The sequence below is a fragment of the Cherax quadricarinatus genome, chromosome 7 (genome assembly GCF_038502225.1).
Source record: "Cherax quadricarinatus isolate ZL_2023a chromosome 7, ASM3850222v1, whole genome shotgun sequence".
NCBI lineage: Eukaryota > Metazoa > Arthropoda > Malacostraca > Decapoda > Parastacidae > Cherax > Cherax quadricarinatus.
In genome coordinates, this window is record NC_091298.1 from 19,830,088 (window position 1) to 19,856,757 (window position 26,670).

General features: G+C 38.9%; 1 protein-coding gene across 1 annotated transcript in view; it reads right to left on the minus strand.

Annotated features, from left to right (window-relative positions):
- Positions 1–275: 275 nt before the first annotated feature.
- The window catches only part of LOC128687029 (unhealthy ribosome biogenesis protein 2 homolog), a gene marked incomplete at its 5' end in the record, with an annotated part of 159,922 nt that continues 133,527 nt past the window's right edge, over positions 276–26,670 (minus strand). Inside the window, 2 exon segments of the mRNA XM_070082352.1 lie at positions 276–1,245; positions 19,132–19,275. Coding sequence (XP_069938453.1) covers positions 1,096–1,245; positions 19,132–19,275 — 294 coding nt within the window.

Sequence of the window (26,670 nt, forward strand, 5' to 3'; positions counted from 1 at the left end):
CAGGGAAAATGTTGAGAAGAAATAGCAATCACTCTTAAATGTGTACCATTGGTACAACATTAACATACATGTGCCTAAAACCTTTTTTCTTTCACTGTTTCATCAGTTTCTAAATAGAATATTAATTTTTCATGTAACACTTAAAATGTATGAATACTGAAGAAAATCACATTCCCTTGGACTTCATCAGAAAAAATATTTAGCAATATATCTTTGTACTTTTATAGCTACAATAAAAGTCAAAAATGCTCATCAAAGCAAATATACTTCTAATATGGCATTTAATTACATACCTTGCGAGTTGAATGTGTATGTGATTAATGGTTTGTTTGGTGCATTCCAGTTTTTTTTAGTTAAATTAAAATGTTTCTTGCTGTATAACCCACAGGAGGATCAGTGCAGGTGTTCACCTCAATCTTTTTATGAATTTTTCAACAGATGCCTTCTTACTATTTTAAGTCACGTGAAGTATTTTTAGTTTCGTGTTTTCTTGATTAACGTATACTATATATAATGTGTGAAATAAGCAAACTAACATGTGCATAAAAACATAATTGTAAAATGTTGCTCGTGTATTCAAATTTAACACAAATACAAACACTAATTTTCATTCAGAATTATCTGCGAGACAGTTCAGGAATCATTGCCCCCATGATGAGGCCTCCTAAACTAAAGAGTAAATATGCACGGGAACGAAAATTGCATACTGTGATTTTTTTTTTTAACTTACCATCTTGCATGTTCAAAAGACAGAAAGAAGAGACCAGCAATCTTGCCAACATACAGCATTTAACAGGCTTCAAGTGGTACCTCCCTGCATGGTTGCTGACTACTAAAATAATGTATTCATTATTAAAAAAACTTGGCTTAAAATGATGCTCTCATCTAACAGAAGACAAAGGCGAGAAATTTTAATTTCATGAAGAAAATGGCATGGTTACTGGGTAATAAATTATCTTCACTGTTTCATAAAATCTTGGAATATTTACCTTAGGGATAATTCTTCAGGGTTGTATAGTATAATACAAGAGAAACACGCTACAATACATTCATCTTAGTACATCTTGAACTTGCTGACATAACCAGAGTTTACAGTTACTTTGTCTTGAAACGATAGGTTAAATAGTTGCTATGAAGATGCTTGAGCAATGTTTTTGTTGCTGGGGGTAGTGCCACCAACAGGTGATTTAAGCAGTGGCTATCACACAGGTCCAGGAGACGGTATATGATGGTTTCCAGAATTGTCTGAGGATAAATGTTAATATCTGCAATACTGTTCCCTCATTTCATTATAATAAAAAATAATTAATAATTATTATAATACTCAAAAGAACCAAAAATAAAAATATGTAAGTAATGAAAGACCGGATACCAAATTGGAGGAAGCATGGAAGAAGTAAATGTGTTCTGATATTTAGGTGTATAGTTGTCTGCAGATGGATCAATGAAAGATTGAGGTGAACCAGAGAACTGGCTAAGGTAAAAAATGGTAGATGGTACATTATGCAGTCTGTGGAGACAAAGAACTTCATTCACGGAGGCAAATGTAGTGGTAGCAACATTGTAATATGGCAGCTTTGAGGGACCCAAGTTAGAGCATACCACAGCCATACTGGTATGGGATTGATCTGTATAAACCTGCATTTGTGGTCACAGTGGGACCCCATGCTAACTTGTAATATGGGTGTGAAGCATGGGTTTGAAACACTACAACTAGTAGGCAGTGGAGATGTCATATTTCAATGTGTAGTGTGAATAGTATACAGAGAATTATGAGCTTTGAGATTAGGTATGGGATTACTAAAAGTATTATAATAGGGCGGAGCAGAGATTAAGGCAGTTTGGACATTTAGAGGACAGAACAAAACAGGATGCCTAGGAGGGTGCATAAATTTGGGGGTGGAAGGAAGGAGGGGTATAACTTACAGTTGATTCAGGAATTGATGACATCACAGAAAGCCCCTGGTTATGCACAGCATTTTGGGCAGCCTTAAAATAAACTATAACCACTACTGGATTTTTTCCCAAAACAATGTTATATATAGTGGTTATTACAAACATTGGTCAATTATTGTCCAAATGCAAATACTAATCTATTTTTCAGTATTACTGCAAAGGACATGCAATACTCTAAAGGCCCATAGAATGCACAGCATCTGTTTTATTTTTCATTTTAATTTTTTCTCTAGGGGTCTAATACACAACACAGTATTAGTACAAACTTAAAAATATACACAAGTTACAGGTTAATTCATAAAAAAAAATCACAAGGAAATATGACTAGTTTAGCAGAGTAGTACTAGATAAATTACAATCTAAAATATATGCCTAACAATATATAGGAGTTGAAGGAAAGCTGCAACAAGGAGATCAGGGACAGTACCGGATGAAAACAACAGGCTTTACGATTTATCATAATACAACACATTGCTGTCAAGATCACATTACGGTAAGAGTCAGTTATTCTACCTCGGTTTATTTCCAAGCCTGGCCCCTAAGGTATAAGCTGATGGTACTACCATTAAGCTAGGACAGGTTTAAATTCTAATCTGCAAGTATTAGTAGATAAAAAAGGTGACAGTAAGACTAATGGGTTATACGTTTTTAAAGTTGGGCAGCAAATCATTATAATAATAATTTGTGATACAAAAACAACAAAAAAGGCACAATACCATTTACAGTCACACTAACAGAAAAGAGAGAAGGAGGGAATATATATAGGCCAGAAGACAGGGATGGAACAAGAGAGGTAGTAGAGGAAGATGAGAAGTAGTGGTAGTGATGGAGTCAGTCAAATACTAAGAAAAAGGAGCACTGCACTTGTTCCTATCCACAAAGGATAACAACAAAACAAACTTAACTAGACAGACTATTAAGTAGGACTTCTAGTGCACCTAACTACAATCATAGGTACAATAAGAAAAGTTAATTACAAAAGGTCAGTTACAAAATAATTATATAATTAAACTGGTTCAATGATCAGTTCTATGGAGTGATTGAACAGAGATGGTGAAGAGAGAGCAAGTTACTTTTTCACAATACAAATAAAATGGGACAGTAGTATGTGTTACCAATTCTGTATGGACGCTGATAGAAGGCTGGAAAAAGAACAGACAGAAGTGAATAAAAGCTGGTTTTGCATGACAATGTATTGAGATAAGATGCTTTTTAACAATAACTCTGAATCGATGGGCAGATAATGGACCTTTTGATGCTTCAGGTAGGAAGTGGTGCATTGTGGGAATGCCCTCTTAGTAAACAATGTCCACCATGCCTCGCGGTAAGAAGGTCCTCACTCCTCGGCGAATTGGGACACTTTTGTTCCCCAGTGACAGTTCTAATAGTGATGGAAGTGCCAGTGAAGATGAGTTTCGTGGTTTTAGTGAGGTTTTGACCGAAACTAATGAACATAATATCGGTAATAGTGAGGAAAACCCAGACGACCCTCAGCCTTCCACCTCTGGTGCTGGGCCCTCTTGTTCATGTTCAGTTGTTCCAGAACCCAAGAGGAAACTTCTATTTTCCCAAATCCCAGACTCAGATGAGAGCATGGGTGATGATAGTGATAGTGAATATGAACTACAAGCTCTTCAAACTAGTTCCAGTAGTGATAGTGAAGTGCAATATTCCCCAGTGAAGCGCCAGTATATACGACGATATATGCGCTCTGGTAGTGTGCCATATGTTATACCAAGGGGAAGGAGTGTATTTCGGAGTACATCCCGTGGCTGTACAACAGAAACAGACAGTGAAAATGACGAAGATACTGTTGCAATTGGGATGGAAAATGTGCGTGGTGGTAGTGGTGCCGGCGGTGAGGCACCAGCAGTGGGCCATGCTGCCACCCACGCCGCTGCCTCAGCTGATCTAGAACAAAGGCCACCATCCCCCACTCACCCACCACACCAGCCTCCACAACCACAACCACCTGTCATTGTCCAGTACCCACCAGCAGACCGCACCTGGGATTGGCAGGAAGCTGTCAATTTTGTTCCAAATCCCCACCAGTTTGATGACAGCCAAAGTGGAATACGGCCATCTTGTGCACTTGGGAACAATGCCACTGAACTGGAATGTTTCGAGTTATTCTCTGACGAACCACTGATGAAAAGTATTGTCATGGAAAGCAACACATACTACGAGTACACCATGGCAAACATATTACTTTCACCAAAATCACGTCTACACCAGTGGAAGGAGGCAACTGTGGCTGAGATGTATCTTTTCTTTGCCACAATAATGCTTATGCCACATGTGTATAAGCACAAAGTGAAATCATACTGGTCAACAGACCCCCTGATTGCAACACCAGGTTTCAGTGATATAATGCCAGTGAATCGATATGTGCTAATGTTACGTATGCTTCACTTCTCAGATAAAACCAGGCCTGACAGAACTGACAGGTTATATAAGATTAGGAATGTGTTTGTGTATCTGAAACAGAAATTCAGTATGCATTTTTATCCCTTCAGGAAGCTTGTAATTGACGAGTCTTTGATTCTGTTCAAAGGAAGACTCTCTTTCAAGCAGTACATACCAAGCAAGAGGAAACGCTTTGGTATAAAGTTGTTTGTGCTTTGTGATTGTTACAGTGGTCTGGTATTGGATATTATTGTGTACACTGGAAGTTATACATTGCAAAATACCAGGAAGTTATTGGGCATCTCAGGTGATGTGGTTCGAACAATGATAGAACCATACCTTGGTAAGGGGCATATATTATATACAGATAACTGGTACACAAGCCCTTCACTCAGTGATTTTTTGCGAGTGAACATGACAGATGTGTGTGGCACAGTGCGTGCAAATCGGAAACATATGCCCAGGTTTGACGCTGGCACTCGTAGAGGTGAGGTGCAGGCGTTTGCTGCCAATGACATCATGGCATTTCGGTGGCATGACAAACGAGATGTCACACTGTTGTCATCAATTCACCCTAATGAAATGGCAGACAGTGGCAGGCAGCATAGAGAGAGAAATGAACCCATTCTAAAACCTGTAGCTGTGATTGATTACACCTTCAACATGCGTTCAGTGGACAAATGTGACATGCAGATTGGGTTTGCTGATTGTGTTCGCAAGAGTTATAAGTGGTACATCAAACTGTTTTTCCATCTTCTGGACATTTCCATGCTCAATGCTTATAATATGTATAAGATGAGCACCAGAAACAAACCACAGTACGGCGAATTCTGTTTGTCTGTCATCAGACAAATAGTATTCAAGTACCAAGGAACAGCACCTGCAATTGACCGCCCACCAAATTATCAACAACTACCTGCTCGTCTGAAGCATGGTGATCACTTCCTGATAAAACTGCCTGCTACTGCTTTGAAGAAAAAGGCTCAGAAGAGGTGTTACGTCTGTGCACATACAAAAAAACGCACACAACAACGCAGAGACACTCGTTTTATGTGTGAGGAGTGTAAAACTCCACTGTGCATGACACCATGTTTCAAAGAGTTCCACAGGCTGCAGAACTTCTAGAAACATTCCCTGTGACTGTATATGTGTATATAAAATATAGAAAAATAGTAATAAACAACATTTCATATCGTTTGTTTGTGTAAATATTTTCTGTAAACAAAATAATGACAACAGTGTTTATGCCCTTATTGTGTAGTATTGAAAAAGAAATAACTTACAAAATACTGATCATGTTGGCCTCAGAGGCCATAAAAGTTACTCAGAAAAAGAAAAATTGAAAAATAATTGAAAATAGTACATAAAAAAGTAAATAGAAAAATACCAGGTGACGGCAGTCGGCGATGTTACCATATGTTGTTAAATTTTGGCAAATTTCACGCCTCCATATCTCGGTAAGTATTGACGTTAAAATTTTTTTGTTTAGCCTATAATGTTTAGAAAAAAAACTCTATTTTTTCATAAGAAAAAATAATTTTTTTTTTTTTTGAAATTTGGCCGACCCTGAGAACGAGTTTCGGAGAGGGCCTGTCGACCCTCAAAGGGTTAATGTAGGGTCAGAGGTGAGTAAACGAGATAAAACGAATAAATGAGAGAGAATGAGTACATAAGGGAGGACAAGCGCAGAGTTATGTAAATAAATCAGGCGAACACCAGTTTTGTAAACAAACAAAGTGTACACGTCCGGTTTGTGTACAAGTTACATTGTGTACAAGTTGTCTCTACATTGATATGGTAGAATAAATAAAGAAGAACACTCCCATTCTCATGTAACACCATTTTTTTAAAAGAAATAACGCTCTGAGTGAAGGCAATGGAAATAAGTCACTGTCTGACTTTTTTGGGTTATCCTAGGTTCTCTACACATATGTTGTTATGTATGATAATCTATGTAACTGTATTTGTGTATACCTGAATAAACTTACTTACACACATACAAAAGGAATAATTTTCTACAGTTACCCCCAGTAACATTCTCTATGATACTGGACTAGAGAAAATGTTATTCTTGCCATCACTCGTAAAAGTCTGGCTCCCACATCTCATATTTATGTTTATTTATTCTATTGTGGGGTGTATTTATCATCTTTATATGTTATGTATCATGTTTATTATATAATTTTGATAAAAATATCATGGATGGATTAATGAAAATGTGTATATTAACATAATATGCGACATTTAATGAGACTCTGTGATTATTATTATCATTTCTAATATGGTGTCACTTGCGCAAGTCGTCTGCTACCACATTTCATATTTATGTTTATTTATTCTACTGTGGGGTGTATTTATAATCTTTATATGTTATGCATCATGTTTATTATATAATTTTGAAAAAATATCATAGATGGATTAATGAAAATATATATATTAACATAATATATGACATTTAATGAGAGACTATGATTATCATCATCATTACTAATATGACGTCTTGAGACATAAGTCACCCTTACTGATTTTAATGTGTACCTGCACGCCAACACAGTATGTAAGTTTATTTAGATATAGGTATACATAAGTATAATTATCAGAGTATATATAAAATATGAAATAACTTTTAAAAACACTTGAAATTTTGGAGTTTCCAGACATAACTCAAACTTAGTGCTTATGGATCTCACACAGAATGTAAACAAACAGGGTGGGGCGCAGTGACCATATTAGAAAGTCAGGTGGGGGGAGCCGTATAGAGAGTTTTGGTCATAATTTGAAATGACCGTATTAGCGGAATGCCGTAAAGCGGGGCCCTACTGTACATTATTTAGGTATGAATACTGGCCAGAGAGCCTGTTGTAAGTCCGAGGCGTAGGTAAACAAGTACATTGCTAAGTGAGGAGAGGCTGTATATAGTATGCACAGCAGTATGACTGATTACAGATTGTGTATATTAAGCAAGTTTAAGCTTTTGAAGAGTGTGTTGTCTGGCATTGAATTGAGTAACAATTATTGGTTTTAGGCAATTTAACATCTACAGTGAGAGTAAGAAGTCCCTGGATATCTGGTAGGAGTTCTGGGGGGTCAACACCCCCATGGCTTGATGCATGACCAGGTAGATGGGTTACAAGGAAATTGTCATCAGTGGGTAAGAGGGAAGTGAAAGTAAATTAAAGGAGAAAGGATAAGAGATACACAACTATAAAGAAAGATTGATTAGAGTACAGGTAATAAGGAGAGGGGAGTGGGAATCAAAGAGGTATGGAACAGACTTAAGAATGCAGTGTTAATGTCTGCAGAAGATTGTGGATATAGGAGGGTGGGAAGAGGAGCAAGTGTGGAATGAAAAGGTAAAGAGGGTGGTAAATGAGAAAAGTTAGTATATAAGAAGTTTTTTATAATACGTATAGCAGTGATATATGGAGGGCAGAATATATAGACAAGGTGAATCATAGAATTGATATACACAATGGTTATAAATTACCATAATTTTTAAAGCGGTGGACCGGTAAGCCAGCGGAAGGCCTCGGTCAGATGACCAAAAGCTCCAAAGGCGGGTCATCAAAGACCCACATCAGGAAACAATTGTCCTGTTTCCTGATGAACCTTACCTAACCTAACCATAGAATTGATGAGGTAAAACGGAGAGTGGTGCATTGAGGAGTCTGTGGAGACAAAGAACATTATCCATGGAAACAAAGAGGGATACGTATGAGAGTATACAGTAGGGCTCCACTTATACGGCAGGTTAGGTTCCAGGCTACTACCAGTAATACTATTGTGTACACATTTTCTTTGGTGTTGAACTATAGAAAACGTCATTCTTTCCAACACTCCGACGACTGGAAAAACACCTCATATTTATGTTAATTTATTTTACTGTGGGTGTACATATCATGTTTACATGTTATGTAACGTGTTTATTATAAAACTTTGAAAAAATATCATAGATGGATTAACAAAAATGTGCATATTAATGTAATATATGACATTTAATGTGCTTCACAGTGATTATTATTATTATCATCATTATTAATATGGCATTCTCAAGACATAAGACACTCTTAGTGATTTTAGTGTGTACCTGCATGCCAGCACAGTGTGTAAATTTACTTAAGCACAGGTACACATAAGTATCATTATCAGACTATATATAAAATATGAAATAACTTTAAAACACTTGAAATTTTGGAAAGTTTCCAGAAATAATGGAGAGACACGGAGCTCGTGGAGAATGTAAGCAAACTGAGTGGGGCGCAGTAAGCGTGTTAGAAAGTCAGTGAGTTCTGGTCATAATTTGAAATGCCTGTATTAGCAGAATCCCGTAAGGCAAGACGCCATAAAGAGGGGCCCTATTGTACCTATACCAATGCTCTTATATGGGTGTGAAGCATAGGTGGTGAATGTTGCAACAACAAGAAGGCTGGAGGCAGTGGAGATGTCGTGTCTGAGGGCAATGTGCAGTGTGAGTATAATGCAGAGAATCTATAGTTTGGAATTTAGGAGGAAGTGTGGGGTTTATGGTTTATATTTAGGTATAGAATTGGATAAGGTATCTAGGGATTGGCAGAGCATGCATAGTTCCTTTGTGTAAAGGCAAAGGGGACAAAAGATAATGCAAAAATTATAGGGGAAGAAGTTTGTTGAGTATACCTGGTAAAGTGTATGGTAGAATTATTATTGAAAAAATTAAGAGTATGATGGAGAGTAGGATAGCAGATGAACAAGGAAGCTTTAGGAAGGGTAGAGGGTGTGTAGACCAAGTGTTCACAGTGAAACATATAGGTGAACAATATTTAGATGAGAGTAAAGAGGTTTTTGTGGCATTTATGGATTTGGAAAAGGTGTATGACAGGGTAGATAGGAGGACAATGTGGCAGATGTTGCAAATGTATGGAATAGGAAACAGGTTATTGAAAGCAGTGAAAAGTTTTTACAAGGATAGTGAGGCTCAGGTTAGAGTACGTAGGAGAGAGGGATATTATTTCCCAGTAAAAGTAAGCCTTAGACAAGGATGTGTGATATCACCATGGTTGTTCAATATATTTATAGATGGGGTTGTAAGAGAAGTGAATGCTCAGCTGTTGGCAAGAGGTTTGGGGTTAAAAGATAAAGAATCTAACACAAAGTGGGAGTTGTCACAGTTGCTCTTTGCTGTTGACACTGTGCTTTTGAGAGATTCTGAAGAGAAGTTGTAAAGGTTGGTAGATGAGTTTGGTAGGGTATATAAAATAAGAAAATTGAAAGGGAATATAGGAAAGAGTAAGGTGATAAGGATAACAAAAAATTAGGTAATGAAAGATTGGATATCAGGTTGGAGGGAGAGAGTGTGGAGGAGGTGAATGTATTTAGATATTTAGGAGTGGGCGTGTCAACAGATGGGTCTATGAAAGATGAGGTGAATCATGGAATTGACGAGGGGAAAAAGGTGAGTGGTACAACGAGGAGTCTGTGGAGACTAAGAACTTTGTCCATGGAAGCAAAGAGGGTAATGTATGAGAGTATAGTTATACCAACTCTCTTATATGGGTGTGAAGCATGGGTGGTGAATGTTGCAACAAGGAGAAGGCTGGAGGCAGTGGAGATGTCGTGTCTGAGGGCAGTGTGTGGTGTAAATATAATGCAGAGAATTCGTTGTTTGGAAATTAAGAAGGGGTGTGGGATTACCAAAACTATTTTCTAGAGGGCTGAGGAGGGGTTGTTGAGATGGTTCAGAAATTTAGGGAGGACAGAATGAAATAAAATGAATTAAGAGAGCGTATAAATCTGTAGTGAAAGAAAAGTGGGGCAGAGGTCAGCCTAGGAAAGGCTGGAGGGAGGAGGTAAAGGAGGTAAAGCAGGCGTGTGAGCATGTCAGTTGGAAAGCGAATGGAACGAATGGTTTTTATGACTTGATGTGCTGTTGGAGTGTGATTCAGGGATTCAGGGAAACTGGCAAGCCAGATTTGAGTCCTGGAGGTGGGAAGTACAGTGCCTGTGCTCTGAAGGAGGGGTGCTGATGCTGCAGTTTTTTAACTGTAGTGTAGGTGCAACTCTGGTAAGAGAGTGGAGTAAATGATGAAAGTGTGTCTTCTTCTTTGGGTCACCCTGCCACGGTGGGAAACAGCCGATATGTCAATAAAAAAAGAAAAAAATATATATAGAGAAAGAGAGAAAAAAGATACATTAAGAGTGGTGGAGACTGTGAAAGTAAAGACAGTGAGAGAATGGGTGACAATTTGCCAACAAATTAATGAGAAGAAAGTCTGGGGATGAACATAAAAGATGGGAAATGTTGGATGGAAATGTGGAGGTGATGGGAGGATGGAGGGAATATTCTGAGTTGTTAAATACTGACGAAATGGGGAAGTGGAACAGAATTCTTCCTCCGTAAGCCATGCACGTCATAAGAGGCAACCAAAATGCTGAAAGCAAAGGGCCAGTAACCCCCTTCTCCTGTATATATTACTAAATTTAAAAAGAGAAACTTTCGTTTTTCTTTTTGGGCCACCCTACCTCAGTGGGATATGGCCAGGTTGTTGAAAGAAGAAGAAATACTGATGAAGAGAGGCAGTGATTTCATGCATTGGCCAGGGAGGTATAACATCTTGTACGAGTGAGGAATGAGGAAGAGTCAGATGTGAGTGTGGGAAGTGCATGAGGTAGCTGGGATAGATGGGCTAAGATAGAAACAATGAAAGCAGGCAGGGATATAGTTTTAGAGTGTTGGTGTATTTGTTCAACATATATGAAGGGAAGAAAGTTTGGCAGAGAGCATGAATAGTACCTCTGTATAAGGAACAAGTAGACAAGAGTGTAAGATTTATAGGGAAATTAGTCAGTTAACCCTTTCAGGGTCCAAGGCCCAAATCTGAAGTGGTGCCCCAGTGTCCTAGAATTTTCAAAAAAAAATTTGTTATTTTTTCTTATGAAATGGTAGAGAATCTTTTTGCGAAGGTAATAAAACAAAAAGTACGAAATTTGATGGAAAATTGACGAAATTATGCTCTCACGAATTTTGATGTGTCAGCAATATTTACGAATCGGCGATTTTGCCGACTTTGACTTCCATTTTAGGCCAATTACATCATTCCAGTCGACCAAATTCTTAGCTATTTTACTAGTATTACTTCTATTCTATCGATTGAGCACAAGAAATCGCCAAGTCAACTGTTTCAACTACAAAATAAAGTGATTGGAAATTGGTAATTTGGCCAATTTAACACAAAGTTCAAAATATTCTAATTTCAAAATAGCATCCAGAATAAACAATGTAGGCATTCCTGGCACTAAACTAACATTTCCTCGGTTCATTAGTTACGTTTTGAGGCTTTACAAATAAATCCCATTTTTATTTTTTATTTACATAATGAATTTTTATTCACACCAAAAAATAGAAGATTTACTGTTATGCAATATTGTAATAATTGTATAAATATCATCACCACATTTGTGAATGTGTATTAGATCCACCAGCTGGCGTGTATTAGACGTGTGAGGTCGTTTGTTTACTCTTGAACATCGACAAAAATTTAACATTTCTGCTACTTTGAGCTCAGTTTCAAGCCATTTCCGGTGCTAAAACCAATCAAAATCATCTCTATTTCTGTAATATGTCTTCCATTCTATCAAATGAGACCAAGAAATTGCAAATACAACTATAAAAAACATACGAAAAAACACTGCAAAGTTGCTGTTTTAATCGAAAATCTTGGTTTCAGTTTTTTTCTCTCATTATACACAGTGTGCTGCAGGATTTGTTTTATGTGGTGCACACATACCACATAGATGTATTCTCTCATATCTAGGCCCAAGTGTACCACTCACAGTTTATCAGAGTGAGCTGAGCTCATGACGTAGATCTAAGGTTTGGACACTGAACACAAAGCCGTAGATCTACGGGACGGACCCTGAAAGGGTTAAGTATATCAAGTAAAGTGTATAGTAGAATTATCATAGAGAGAATTAGGGACAAGACAGAGATTAAGACTGTAGAGGAACAAGGAGGATTTAGGAAGGGTAGTAAATATGTAGACCAAGTGTTCATTGAAGCATACAGATGAACAGTACTTCAATGAAGGTAAGAAACTTTTTGTTGCATTTAGGTATTTAGAAAAAAAATATATAACAGAACAGCAATGTGATGAATGGTTTAGAAAACCGACAAGTTGAAGAATTGAGACACTTATGCAACATATGGGAATCTTTATTGAAGAAACATTTTACCACACAGTGGCTTCATCAGTCTTATACAAATCAGGAAGGTATAAGGAGAGGAGGAGTTTGAGGTAATCAATCCCTCAGCCTGGAGTCGATGTGTTCAGTCCATCAATCTTGTAGAAAGTACAGCACTGGGCCGTAGCAGTGGCTTATATACTGTAGTCAGGTGAGGCGATGCAGGAGAAGGCAGGGTCATAGTGGAACCATCCACTAGTCTAAGTAGGTCTTCGTCCTAAGATTGGACAAGTTCTGAAGAATTCTGAGGGACTGATTACCTCAAACTCCTCCTCTCCTTATACCTTCCTGATTTGTATAAGACTGATGAAGCCACTGTGTGGCAAAACATTTCTTCAATAAAGATTCCCATATGTTGCACAAGTTCTCCATGGGGAAGTGGAACAGAATTCTTCCTCCGTAAGCCATGCGTGTCGTAAGAGGCGACTAAAATGCCAGGAGCAAGGGGCTAGTAACCCCTTCCCCTGTATACAGTGGACCCCCGCTTAACGATCACCTCCCAATGCGACCAATTATGTAAGTGTATTTATGTAAGTGCGTTTGTACGTATATGTTTCGGGGTCTGAAATGGACTAATATATTCACAATATTCCTTATGGGAACAAATTCGGTCAGTACTGGCACCTGAACATACTTCTGGAATGAAAAAATATCGTTAACCGGGGGTCCACTGTATATTGCTAAATTTAAAAGGCGAAACTTTCGTTTTTTTCTTTTGGGCCACCCCACCTCAGTGGGAAATGGCTGGTGCATTGAAAGAAGAAAGAATGTTGCATAAGTATCTCAATTCTTCAGAACAGTAATATGGCAGATACTGCAAATGTTTATTTATTTATTATCACACTGGCCGATTCCCACCAAGGCAGGGTGGCCTGAAAAAGAAAAACTTTCACCATCATTCACTCCATCACTGTCTTGCCAGAAGGGTGCTTTACACTACAGTTTTTAAACTGCAACATTAACACCCCTCCTTCAGAGTGCAGGCACTGTACTTCCCATCTCCAGGACTCAAGTCCGGCCTGCCGGTTTCCCTGAACCCCTTCATAAATGTTACTTTGCTCACACTCCAACAGCACGTCAAATATTAAAAACCATTTGTCTCCATTCACTCCTATCAAACAAGCTCACGCATGCCTGCTGGAAGTCCAAGCCCCTCGCACACAAAACCTCCTTTACCCCCTCCCTCCAACCTTTCCTAGGCCGACCCCTACCCCGCCTTCCTTCCACTACAGACTGATACACTCTTGAAGTTACTCTGTTTCGCTCCATTCTCTCCACATGTCCGAACCACCTCAACAACCCTTCCTCAGCCCTCTGGACAACAGTTTTGGTAATCCCGCACCTCCTCCTAACTTCCAAACTACGAATTCTCTGCATTATATTCACACCACACATTGCTCTCAGACATGACATCTCCACTGCCTCCAGCCTTCTCCTCGCTGCAACATTCATCACCCATGCTTCACACCCATATAAGAGCGTTGGTAAAACTATACTCTCATACATTCCCCTCTTTGCCTCCAAGGACAAAGTTCTTTGTCTCCACAGACTCCTAAGTGCACCACTCACCCTTTTCCCCTCATCAATTCTATGATTCACCTCATCTTTCATAGACCCATCCGCTGACATGTCCACTCCCAAATATCTGAATACATTCACCTCCTCCATACTCTCTCCCTCCAATCTGATATCCAATCTTTCATCACCTAATCTTTTTGTTATCCTCATAACCTTACTCTTTCCTGTATTCACTTTCAATTTTCTTCTTTTGCACACCCTACCAAATTCATCCACCAATCTCTGCAACTTCTCTTCAGAATCTCCCAAGAGCACAGTGTCATCAGCAAAGAGCAACTGTGACAACTCCCACTTTATGTGTGATTCTTTATCTTTTAACTCCACGCCTCTTGCCAAGACCCTCGCATTTACTTCTCTTACAACCCCATCTATAAATATATTAAACAACCACGGTGACATCACACATCCTTGTCTAAGGCCTACTTTTACTGGGAAATAATTTCCCTCTTTCCTACATACTCTAACTTGAGCCTCACTATCCTCGTAAAAACTCTTCACTGCTTTCAGTAACCTACCTCCTACACCATACACCTGCAACATCTGCCACATTGCCCCCCTATCCACCCTGTCATACGCCTTTTCCAAATCCATAAATGCCACAAAGACCTCTTTAGCCTTATCTAAATACTGTTCACTTATATGTTTCACTGTAAACACCTGGTCCACACACCCCCTACCTTTCCTAAAGCCTCCTTGTTCATCTGCTATCCTATTCTCCATCTTACTCTTAATTCTTTCAATAATAACTCTACCATACACTTTGCCAGGTATACTCAACAGACTTATCCCCCTATAATTTTTGCACTCTCTTTTGTCCCCTTTGCCTTTATACAAAGGAACTATGCATGCTCTCTGCCAATCCCTAGGTACCTTACCCTCTTCCATACATTTATTAAATAATTGCACCAACCACTCCAAAACTATATCCCCACCTGCTTTTAACATTTCTATCTTTATCCCATCAATCCCGGCTGCCTTACCCCCTTTCATTTTACCTACTGCCTCACGAACTTCCCCCACACTCACAACTGGCTCTTCCTCACTCCTACAAGATGTTGTTCCTCCTTGCCCTATACACGAAATCACAGCTTCCCTATCTTCATCAACATTTAACAATTCCTCAAAATATTCCCTCCATTTTCCCAATACCTCTAACTCTCCATTTAATAACTCTCCTCCTATTTTTAACTGACAAATCCATTTGTTCTCTAGGCTTTCTTAACTTGTTAATCTCACTCCAAAACTTTTTCTTATTTTCAACAAAATTTGTTGATAACATCTCACCCACTCTCTCATTTGCTCTCTTTTTACATTGCTTCACCACTCTCTTAACCTCTCTCTTTTTCTCCATATACTCTTCCCTCCTTGCATCACTTCTACTTTGTAAAAACTTCTCATATGCTAACTTTTTCTCCCTTACTACTCTCTTCACATCATCATTCCACCAATCGCTCCTCTTCCCTCCCGCACCCACTTTCCTGTAACCACAAACTTCTGCTGAACACTCTAACACTACATTTTTAAACCTACCCCATACCTCTTCGACCCCATTGCCTATGCTCTCATTAGCCCATCTGTCTTCCAATAGCTGTTTATATCTTACCCTAACTGCCTCCTCGTTTAGTTTATAAACCTTCACCTCTCTCTTCCCTGATGCTTCTATTCTCCTTGTATCCCATCTACCTTTTACTCTCAGTGTAGCTACAACTAGAAAGTGATCTGATATATCTGTGGCCCCTCTATAAACATGTACATCCTTAAGTCTACTCAACAGTCTTTTATCTACCAATACATAATCCAACAAACTACTGTCATTTCGCCCTACATCATATCTTGTATACTTATTTATCCTCTTTTTCTTAAAATATGTATTACCTATAACTAAACCCCTTTCTATACAAAGTTCAATCAAAGGGCTCCCATTATCATTTACACCTGGCACCCCAAACTTACCTACCACACCCTCTCTAAAAGTTTCTCCTACTTTAGCATTCAGGTCCCCTACCACAATTACTCTCTCACTTGGTTCAAAGGTTCCTATACATTCACTTAACATCTCCCAAAATCTCTCTCTCTCCTCTGCATTCCTCTCTTCTCCAGGTGCATACACACTTATTATGACCCACTTCTCGCATCCAACCTTTACTTTAATCCACATAATTCTTGAATTTACACATTCATATTCTCTTTTCTCCTTCCATAACTGATCATTCAACATTACTGCTACCCCTTCCTTTGCTCTAACTCTCTCAGATACTCCAGATTTAATCCCATTTATTTCCCCCCACCGAAACTCCCCTACCCCCTTCAGCTTTGTTTCGCTTAGGGCCAGGACATCCAACTTCTTTTCATTCATAACATCAGCAATCATCTGTTTCTTGTCATCCGCACTACATCCACGCACATTTAAGCATCCCAGTTTTATAAAGTTTTTCTTCTTCTCTTTTTTAGTAAATGTCTACAGGAGAAGGGGTTACTAGCCCATTGCTCCCGGCATTTTAGTCGCCTCATACGACACGCATGGCTTACGGAGGAAAGATTCTTTTCCACTTCCCCATGGACAATAGAAGAAATAAAGAGGAACAAGAGCTATTTAGAAAAAGGAGAAAAACCTAGATGTATGTATATATATATATGCATGTGCGTGTCTGTGAAGTGTGACCAAAGTCTAAGTAGGAGTAGCAAGATATCCCTGTTATCTAGCGTGTTTATGAGACAGAAAAAGAAACCAGCAATCCTACCATCATGCAAAACAGTTACAGGTTTCTGTTTCACAGTCATCTGGCAGGACGGTAGTACTTCCCTGGGTGGTTGCTGTCTACCAACCTACTACCTATGTATAGAAAAAATGTATAGAAAACATACGTTTTTAAGAGCTATAGAGTTTTTATGCAGATAGTGAGGCTTGAGCTACAGTATGCATGAGAGAGGTATTATTTTCCAGCAAAAAGTAGGTGCCAGACAGTGATATGTGATGCCATCATGGTTGTTTAACATATATATGAATTTCTAAAAATGAATGCTAAGGTGTTGGACTCAAAGATAGCAAAGTAGATATTGAGTGGGTGTTGTTACAGTGCTCTTTGCCAATGACCCAGCTCTTTTGGGGGATTCTGAATAAACACAGTAAAGGTTGGCAGAAGAATCTGGGTTATACTAAGCATTTACACATCTGGAGAAGAGAGGAGGAATGTAGAGGAGTGTTTTTAGGAGATGATGAGCGAGTGTTTAGGGAGTAAACAAAGTGAAGGAGTAATTGTGGTGGGAAACCTTAATGCTAAAGTGAGAAACTGTTTCAGAGGGCATAGTAGGTAAGTTAATTGAACCTTGTACAAAAAGAGGCTTGGTAATAGGCAAAACATCTTTTAAGAGAAAGAGAGTAAGTATGTGAGATATAATGTAGAATGTAATGACAGCAGCATGTTGGACTATGTACTGGTGGATAAAAGGGTGATTAGTAGCCTTCTTGACGTGCCTGTTTAAAAGGGGCAACAGATACATATTAGATAATTACTTAACTGTGGCTACAGTGAGAGCAAGAGGTAAATGAGGTATAGTAAGAGAGAAGTGGAAGAATATAAATTTAAGGAGAAGGCAGTTGTTGGAAGAAAGATGGGCTACTGAGACTACAAGCAATGAAGAGGTATGTGATAGATTTAAGAATGCAGTGTTAGTGTGCAGCAGAAGTTTATGGATATAGAAGAGTGGGTGAGAGAAGAAAAAGGAGTAATTGGTGAAATGAGGTAAAAAGAGTGGTAAGAAAAAAAGCTAGCATACAAGAGGTTTTTACAAAGCAGAAGTGATATAGGGAGGATGGAGTATATTGAGAGCAAAAGTGAGGTTATGAGAACAGTGAGGGAGTGATTTTTGCATGTGTGGGTTATCATTTGCTTTTCTGGGGAAAAGATTTTAAACATGTAAATAATGCTTTTTATGGGATAATTATTAAATGTGATATCTGATTAGCTTCAACCCTTCCATTATGATTACTTGACAGTGCAACATCTGAGCAGATTTGTATTCTTCTTTCATATTTTTAAATGCTTTTGTAGCATCTTCAGATTATTTGTTTTTTACCAGTTAAACTAAATAATGTGCCTGTGTACTTTAGAATACACCTACCATCCGACTTACGACCTACTCGACATACGACCACTCGACTTACGACCATGTTTTGTATGCAAATGTTCTGGGAAATAAACAACTGTGTGTGTTGTATACAGTGCTTCTCCTAAACCTTACAGTATAAAATACAGTACTAACAGCATAAAAAGTAAAGTAAAAAATGAAATACCAAAATAAAACAATAAAATAAAATCATTACAATAATATGATGTTGATATTCAGTAGTAAGGTTCGACTTATGTCCATTTTGACTTATGACCGGTTGGTCGGAACCAAGCTTGGTCGTGAGTCGGATGGTACCTTTATTGATCTCTTTGGTTCCTCTGAAAGATTTGAATTAGATCTGATCTGTGTGTGTTCAAATTTACCAATATGATGGTTTGTGAGTGCCTCTTCAGATTCCCTTTCAAATCTTCAATTCTAATGCTTAACTTCATTATCAACACGTGCTGCACTATTGACTCATGAAATCATAATGACACGATTGCAAACAAACCATACCACAGGCGGGGATAGAACCCGCGATCAGAGTCATGACTCTCTGATCGCGGGTTCTATCCCAGTCCGTGGTATGGTCTGCAGTATTCCAATCACATGCACTGAAGCACAGGAGACTGGGATTGTTATATACAGGGATAAGTTTCTTAGCTCGCATAGCAGCCAAAATACATCTAGTTAATGTTTAAGTTCAGTATTTGTGTATATTTGCTAGAGTACATATAACCAACAAAACTTTAAAAAAGAAAAAAAAATTAGTCATCTCCCACCAAGGCAGGATGACCCAAGAATCTACGATATACAATTAAAAGGTAATAGGTAACCAAACTACAATGTAAACAGGTAACCTACCTTGACAGCTGGATAAACTGTTGTAAGCTGGAGAGATGAAATAATAGCAGCCACAGTGAAGTGTGCCACCTTATTTAGCCTAACTCTGAACGAATTCAGTTGACTCACAATTCGTTCCAGGTTACTGCCACAGTCTGCCATAATCTGTAACACATTATGTGTATATTTATAAGAAGCACTAAACTTTTAGAGGTTATACACAGCACTTGGGGAGTGGGAGAGACTGTTTTTGATATCAATTGATAGAATGAAAAACATACTACTGAAGTAGAGATGATTTTAGTGGGTTTCAAAATAGGAGTAGCTTGAAATAGGGCTCAAATTGGTGAGAATAATTTTTGATGATTTTCCTGTCAAATAACTTTTTACCAGAATTGCTTCAATTACTAGGAAAGCTTAAACCATGACCAATCTTCTTGGATATATTTTATCCTTGAAGTAAGGTAAAAGTTTGATTTTTTTGTATGATGATGGATTCAAAATGAAGGGGAAGTACAATGTAGGAAAGGCCTGAAGATGTGATTGATGTGATTAATGAGCTGGGGAAATGTTGCTTTAGTGCCTTGAATGTCTACACTGATTATTTTGAACTTTGTTTTTAAATTAATTTTTTTTTTAATTTTGTGTACAAGTGGCAAAATCTCCAAGTTCTGGTCACATTATAGTTAAGTCTGATAGTTAAATGAGCACTTTCTTGGTTCAGTTGTTAAAAAGGAATACTAGCAAAACAGATATTGGATTGAACTGAGCATTGGAATTGGCTAAAATCGGACTCAAAGTCAGCAAAATCACCAATGCATAAATTGTGCCCAGACTGCCTACTATGTGCTTGCATAATTCTGTAAGTTTTCCATCAGCTTTCACATTTTTGGTGTTATTACCTTCAGAAAAAGATTCTCTGCCATTTAAGAAGACAATTATTTTTTAATTGTGACACTGTCAGCAATTTTAACCCTTTGAGGTTGGGTGCTGTTGTTCTATGGCTTTGAAGCTTGGATTAGTCCTGTAGTTCTACGCCAGGAGCTCAGCTCACTCAGATAAGCTGTAAGCGGTAAATCTGGGCCTAGATATGAGAGAATGGGTCTATGCAGTAAGTGTGCACCATATAAAAAAAAATCCTGCAGCAAGCAGTGCATAATGGGGAAAAAAATTGCCACCGTGTTTTTTATTTAACCCTTAAACTGTCCACACGTAGATATACGTTCACGTGCGGCAGGCTCCGAATGCAGATCAACGTTTTATTTTTCATTCCTTCAAAATTGACGCGATAGGCCTGAGTTACCTAGACATGAAAGAATAGATTTGCGCACTCAGTGTGTGCACGCTGAAAAAAATTGGGGATGCTGGGTTACCACGTGGTAACACCAGTTAGTTTCAGCTCCATCTTGGGTCAACATCAAGGCAAACCCCCGTGATTCACTGACGCCTTGGCGTATTAACACTCTACTATTCCCGGAAAGTGACACAGAACACGAGTTTAGTGGTTTTGACTCCGATATAGCCACTAAAGATCAAGGAATTAGTGAAACTTTTGTTGATAACCCAGATGACCCTCAGGCCAAGACCTCTGGGGTGGTCAGTGTGGACAGTGTGGCCATACCAGACCTTCAGCCCAGCACTTCTGAGGTGGCCAGTGTGGCCACAAAAGACCCTCAGGTCATGACCTCTGGGGCAGCCAGTGTGGATAGTGTGGACAGTGTGGCCATACCAGACCCTCAGTGCAGCACTTCTGAGGTGGCCAGTGTGGCCACAACAGACCCTCAGCCCAGCACCTCTGGGGTTGCTAGTGTTACTTCCCAAAGGCAACTCCGCAAGAGGAAATTATCATTTTCCATGCGTTATCGTGATGATGATAGTGAAAGTGATATAAGTGATGATGATGAAATCGATTTTATGCCGATAGACGGTTCGTTGAGTGAAAGTGATTATCATTTTTCCCTAGTGAAACGTACTTTTAGGCGTTGTAACCTACATTCAGGCAGTGTGTCATATGTAGTCGATGGCAAGGGTCGTGGCAGGTCACGATCTGAAACCCCAGCCACTGATAGTGATAGTGATAGTGATGATGATGAAAGTGAATATGCTGGGATGGAGGAAGAGGGGGGTGGCATGGTGCCTGGACCTCGTGGCACAGTGGGTGGGCAGACAAAGGACCGCCCGGCACCCTCTCAACCATGTGCTGCCTCCACTCCTGTTCTCCCTCCTGCTCCCCCATGCCCCATGCCACAGGTCCACCCTGCACCATGTGACCGCAAATGGAACTGGACAGAAAGCACACCATTTGTGCCACATCCTTTCAGTTTTGATGCCAGTGTGGCATCATGCCACACTGTCCCATCACAAGTGAGTCTACAGAGTTAGACTATTTTCAACTATACTTTGATGAGCTGATAATGAACCTAACTGTTACCCAGACCAACATGTACTACCAGTATACAATGGACCAAACAGATGTTTCACAGTCTTCATGGCTGTGCAGGTGGAAAGATACAACTGTGGCTGAAATGTATCTATTCCTTGGCACTGTCATGCTTATGCCACACACCTATAAGAACAATATAGCACACTACTGGTCCACAGACCACTTCACCAGTACTCCAGTCTTCTGTGACCTCCTTCCCTGCAACAGATTCACTCTGCTGCTATGAATGTTGCACTTCTCAGACAGGAATACGCCAAACAGAAATGACCTCTTATACAAAATCTGCGAATTGTTTATGTATCTGAAGCAAAAATTTAGTGCCTACTTTTATCCATTCAAGAACATTGTTGTCGACAAGTCCTTAGTTCTGTTCAAGGGACGACTGTCATTCAAACAATATGTACCAAGCAAATAATAATCGCTTTGGTATAAAACTCTTTGTTATGTGTGATTGTGAGACTGGTCTTGTGTTGGATGTCATTATCTACACAGGGAAAAATACACTCGGCGATACCAGGCACATGTTAGGCATTTCTGGGGATGTTGTTCGTAAGATGATGGGGCCATACCTTGGCAAAGGTCATACACTGTTCACAGACAACTGGTATACAAGCCCTATGCTCGCAGATTTCCTACGTGTGAACAATACTGATATATGTGGAACAGTGAGAAGTAGAAAACACATGCCAAGGTTCACTGGAGGAAGTCTAGTAGAAGCGTTTCATGCCAATGACATCATGGCACTGACGTGGCATGACAAACGGGACGCGATGTTGCTGTCAACCATCCACAGAAATGAGATGATACAGACAGACAGACTGAGCAGGTTCAACAATGAACCCATTGTAAAGCCAGATGCTGTCATCAACTATATGAACAATATGCGACTAGTCGACAAGTGTGACATGATGATAGGGTTTGTTGACTGTGTGCGTAGGAGTCACAAGTGGTATATAAAAGTTTTTTTCCACCTTGTAGACATTGCAATGCTCAATGCCTTCAACATGTATGAAATAAAGACTGGGAAGCGACAACGATATGCAGAATTCACCCTCAATATCATCAAGCAGATAGCGAAAAAGTATGGCACCACACCTATACCTGTCACTCCACAAAAAGAGGGGGAAGTGCCCAACCGAATAATCCCTAACTGTCACTGCCTAGTACCATTACCATCTACTCCAAAGAAGAAGTACTCTCAGAAAAAGTGTGTTGTGTGCTTACACTAAACAGCGACCCCGAGTGTGAAAAGACACACGATACATGTGTCAGCAATGTGGAGTACCATACAGTGGTGGACTTCTAGAAACATAAATGGGACTTGTAAATATCTTGTATATATAAATGTAAACAATAGTATGTGATAGAACCAGGTGTACAAATTCATTAATCAGTGTGAACATGTGTGTTTGTGACTGTATGATTACTAATTCAGTACCAAACATTTGTGTCTCAAAAAGAATTGGCTATGAAATCAAAAGATCTGCAACAAAAGATTATTATCATAACATGAAAACAACAAAAAATAGAAAAGAATTGGAAAAAAATGATAAATGTTTATTATTTCTGCAAGCGGCAGTGCTCCATGTTGCCGACACCTCATCATTTAGCACCAACATCGTGGGCTTATATCTCGGTAAGTACTGACCCTAAATTTATTTTTTATCCTATACCATTTATAAAAAATGCACTTTTCAATTTAAAAACAAAAAACGTTTTTTTTATTTTTCAAAATATTCGGAGCACTATGCAGGCAAACGCATATCTAAGTTCAGATTGTCGCAACCCCAAATCCTAAGATGTCTCCTGGAGTCGCAAAATTTCCGAAACAAAAAAAAAATAATTTTTTCTTATGAAATGATAAGAGAATCTTTTCCCGATTGTAATGACACCAAAAGAATGAAATTTGATGGAAAATTGATGGAATTACGCCTTCGCAAAGTTAGCGACTTAAGTGATATTTACGAATCGGCGATTTTGCCCACTTTGAGCCCTATTTTCAGCTAATTCCACTGTTCCAGTCGACCAAACTCATAGCTATTTCTTTAGAACTCCATTTTTTCTATCAACTGAGTACAAGAAACTGCCCATTTACTGATTTCAACTACCCAATAACGTGGTCCGAAATTTGCAATTTGGCCAATTTCACAAAAATTAAAAAATATGACAATTTCAAAATAGGGTCCAGAATGAACAATGCAGACATTCCTGACTCTAAAATAACATTTTTTTTGTTCATCAGTCATCTCCAGGCCCCTCTGATATTACTCTTGCTTTCTATTTTGAATTTTTATTCAAACAAAAAATAGAAGATTTACTGTTATGCAGACTACTGCAATATGTATTGTAATAATTGTATAAATAATGTCAACCCATTCATGACTGCATATTAGAATGGCTACTTGGACATTTATTGGAAAATGACATCATTTTTTTACTTTTGAACATCGGCAAAAATCAAACATTTCCCTACTTTGAGCTCCATTTCAAGGTTCTTTTCATAGTAAAACTAATCAAAATCACCTCTATTTCTATAATACGTTTTCCATTCTATCAAATGAGACCAAGAAAATGAGAATACAACCATAAATACTATACAAAAATAGACCACAAATTCGGCATATTAATAAAAAAAAAACTGTCGGTTTTTTTTTTCTCATTATGCACTGTGTGCTGCAGGAATTTTTTTTTTATATGGTGCACACTGACCACACAGACCCATTCTCTCACATGTGGGCCTACCAGCTTTCTCCTGCTTGATTTGAAGCCACTAGAATTTATGAGTATAATTACGTCATAAACGGTGGCTCGTAAGATGTACATATATGACAAAAACAGTCAAAGGGTTATGGGTTAAAACAGCAACTTTGCAGTGTATTTTTGCATGGTTTTTATGGTTGTATTCTCGGTTTCTTGATCTCATTTGATAGAATAGAAAATATATTACAGAAGTAGAGACAGGTTTCAGGACTGAAAAAAGCTTAAAACTGAGCTCAAATTGAGCAGAAATGTTCAAATTTTGCCAATATTCCAGAGTACGCAAATGACATCACTTATCCAATACATGTCCATCTTTTTTTTTTTTTTTCAACAAGTCGGCCGTCTCCCACCAAGGCAGGGTGACCCAAAAAAGAAAGAAAATCCCCAAAAAGAAAATACTTTCATCATCATTCAACACTTTCACCACACTCACACATTATCACTGTTTTTGCAGAGGTGCTCAGAATACATGTCCATCTGTCCAGTCTAATATTCTTTCAGGAATGCACTGACATTATTTATACAATTACAATAATGCACTAATCTGCATAACAGTAAATTTTCAATTTTTGTGCAAATAAAAATTCAAAATGAAAAGCATGTGTACTATAAGAGGGGCCTAGAGACATGACTAAGGAATAGAGGAAATGTTTATTTAGTGCCAGGAATATTTTTATTTTTATTATCACACTGGCCGATTCCCACCAAGGCAGGGTGGCCCGAAAAAGAAAAACTTTCACCATCATTCACTCCATCACTGTCTTGCCAGAAGGGTGCTTTACACTACAGTTTCTAAACTGCAACATTAACACCCCTCCTTCAGAGTGCAGGCACTGTACTTCCCATCTCCAGGACTCAAGTCCGGCCTGCCGGTTTCCCTGAACCCCTTCATAAATGTTACTTTGCTCACACTCTAACAGCACGTCAAGTATTAAAAACCATTTGTCTCCATTCACTCCTATCAAACACGCTCACGCATACCTGCTGGAAGTCCAAGCCCCTCGCACACAAAACCTCCTTTACCCCCTCTCTCCAACCTTTCCTAGGCCGACCCCTACCCCGCCTTCCTTCCACTACAGACTGATACACTCTTAAAGTCATTCTGTTTCGCTCCATTCTCTCTACATGTCCGAACCACCTCAACAACCCTTCCTCAGCCCTCTGGACAACAGTTTTGGTAATCCCGCACCTCCTCCTAACTTCCAAACTACGAATTCTCTGCATTATATTCACACCACACATTGCCCTCAGACATGACATCTCCACTGCCTCCAGCCTTCTCCTCGCTGCAACATTCATCACCCATGCTTCACACCCATATAAGAGCGTTGGTAAAACTATACTCTCATACATTCCCCTCTTTGCCTCCAAGGACAAAGTTCTTTGTCTCCACAGACTCCTAAGTGCACCACTCACTCTTTTTCCCTCATCAATTCTATGATTCACCTCATCTTTCATAGACCCATCTGCTGAGACGTCCACTCCCAAATATCTGAATACATTCACCTCCTCCATACTCTCTCCCTCCAATCTGATATTCAATCTTTCATCACCTAATCTTTTTGTTATCCTCATAACCTTACTCTTTCCTGTATTCACCTTCAATTTTCTTCTTTTGCACACCCTACCAAATTCATCCACCAATCTCTGCAACTTCTCTTCAGAATCTCCCAAGAGCACAGTGTCATCAGCGAAGAGCAGCTGTGACAACTCCCACTTTGTGTGTGATTCTTTATCTTTTAACTCCACGCCTCTTGTCAAGACCCTCGCATTTACTTCTCTTACAACCCCATCTATAAATATATTAAACAACCATGGTGACATCACACATCCTTGTCTAAGGCCTACTTTTACTGGGAAATAATTTCCCTCTTTCCTACATACTCTAACTTGAGCCTCACTATCCTCGTAAAAACTCTTCACTGCTTTCAGTAACCTACCTCCTACACCATACACTTGCAACATCTGCCACATTGCCCCCCTATCCACCCTGTCATACGCCTTTTCCAAATCCATAAATGCCACAAAGACCTCTTTAACCTTATCTAAATACTGTTCACTTATATGTTTCACTGTAAACACCTGGTCCACACACCCCCTACCTTTCCTAAAGCCTCCTTGTTCATCTGCTATCCTATTCTCCGTCTTACTCTTAATTCTTTCAATAATAACTCTACCATACACTTTACCAGGTATACTCAGGTATAATCAAGCAGACTTATCCCCCTATAATTTTTGCACTCTCTTTTATCCCCTTTGCCTTTATACAAAGGAACTATGCATGCTCTCTGCCAATCCCTAGGTACCTTACCCTCTTCCATACACTTATTAAATAATTGCACCAACCACTCCAAAAC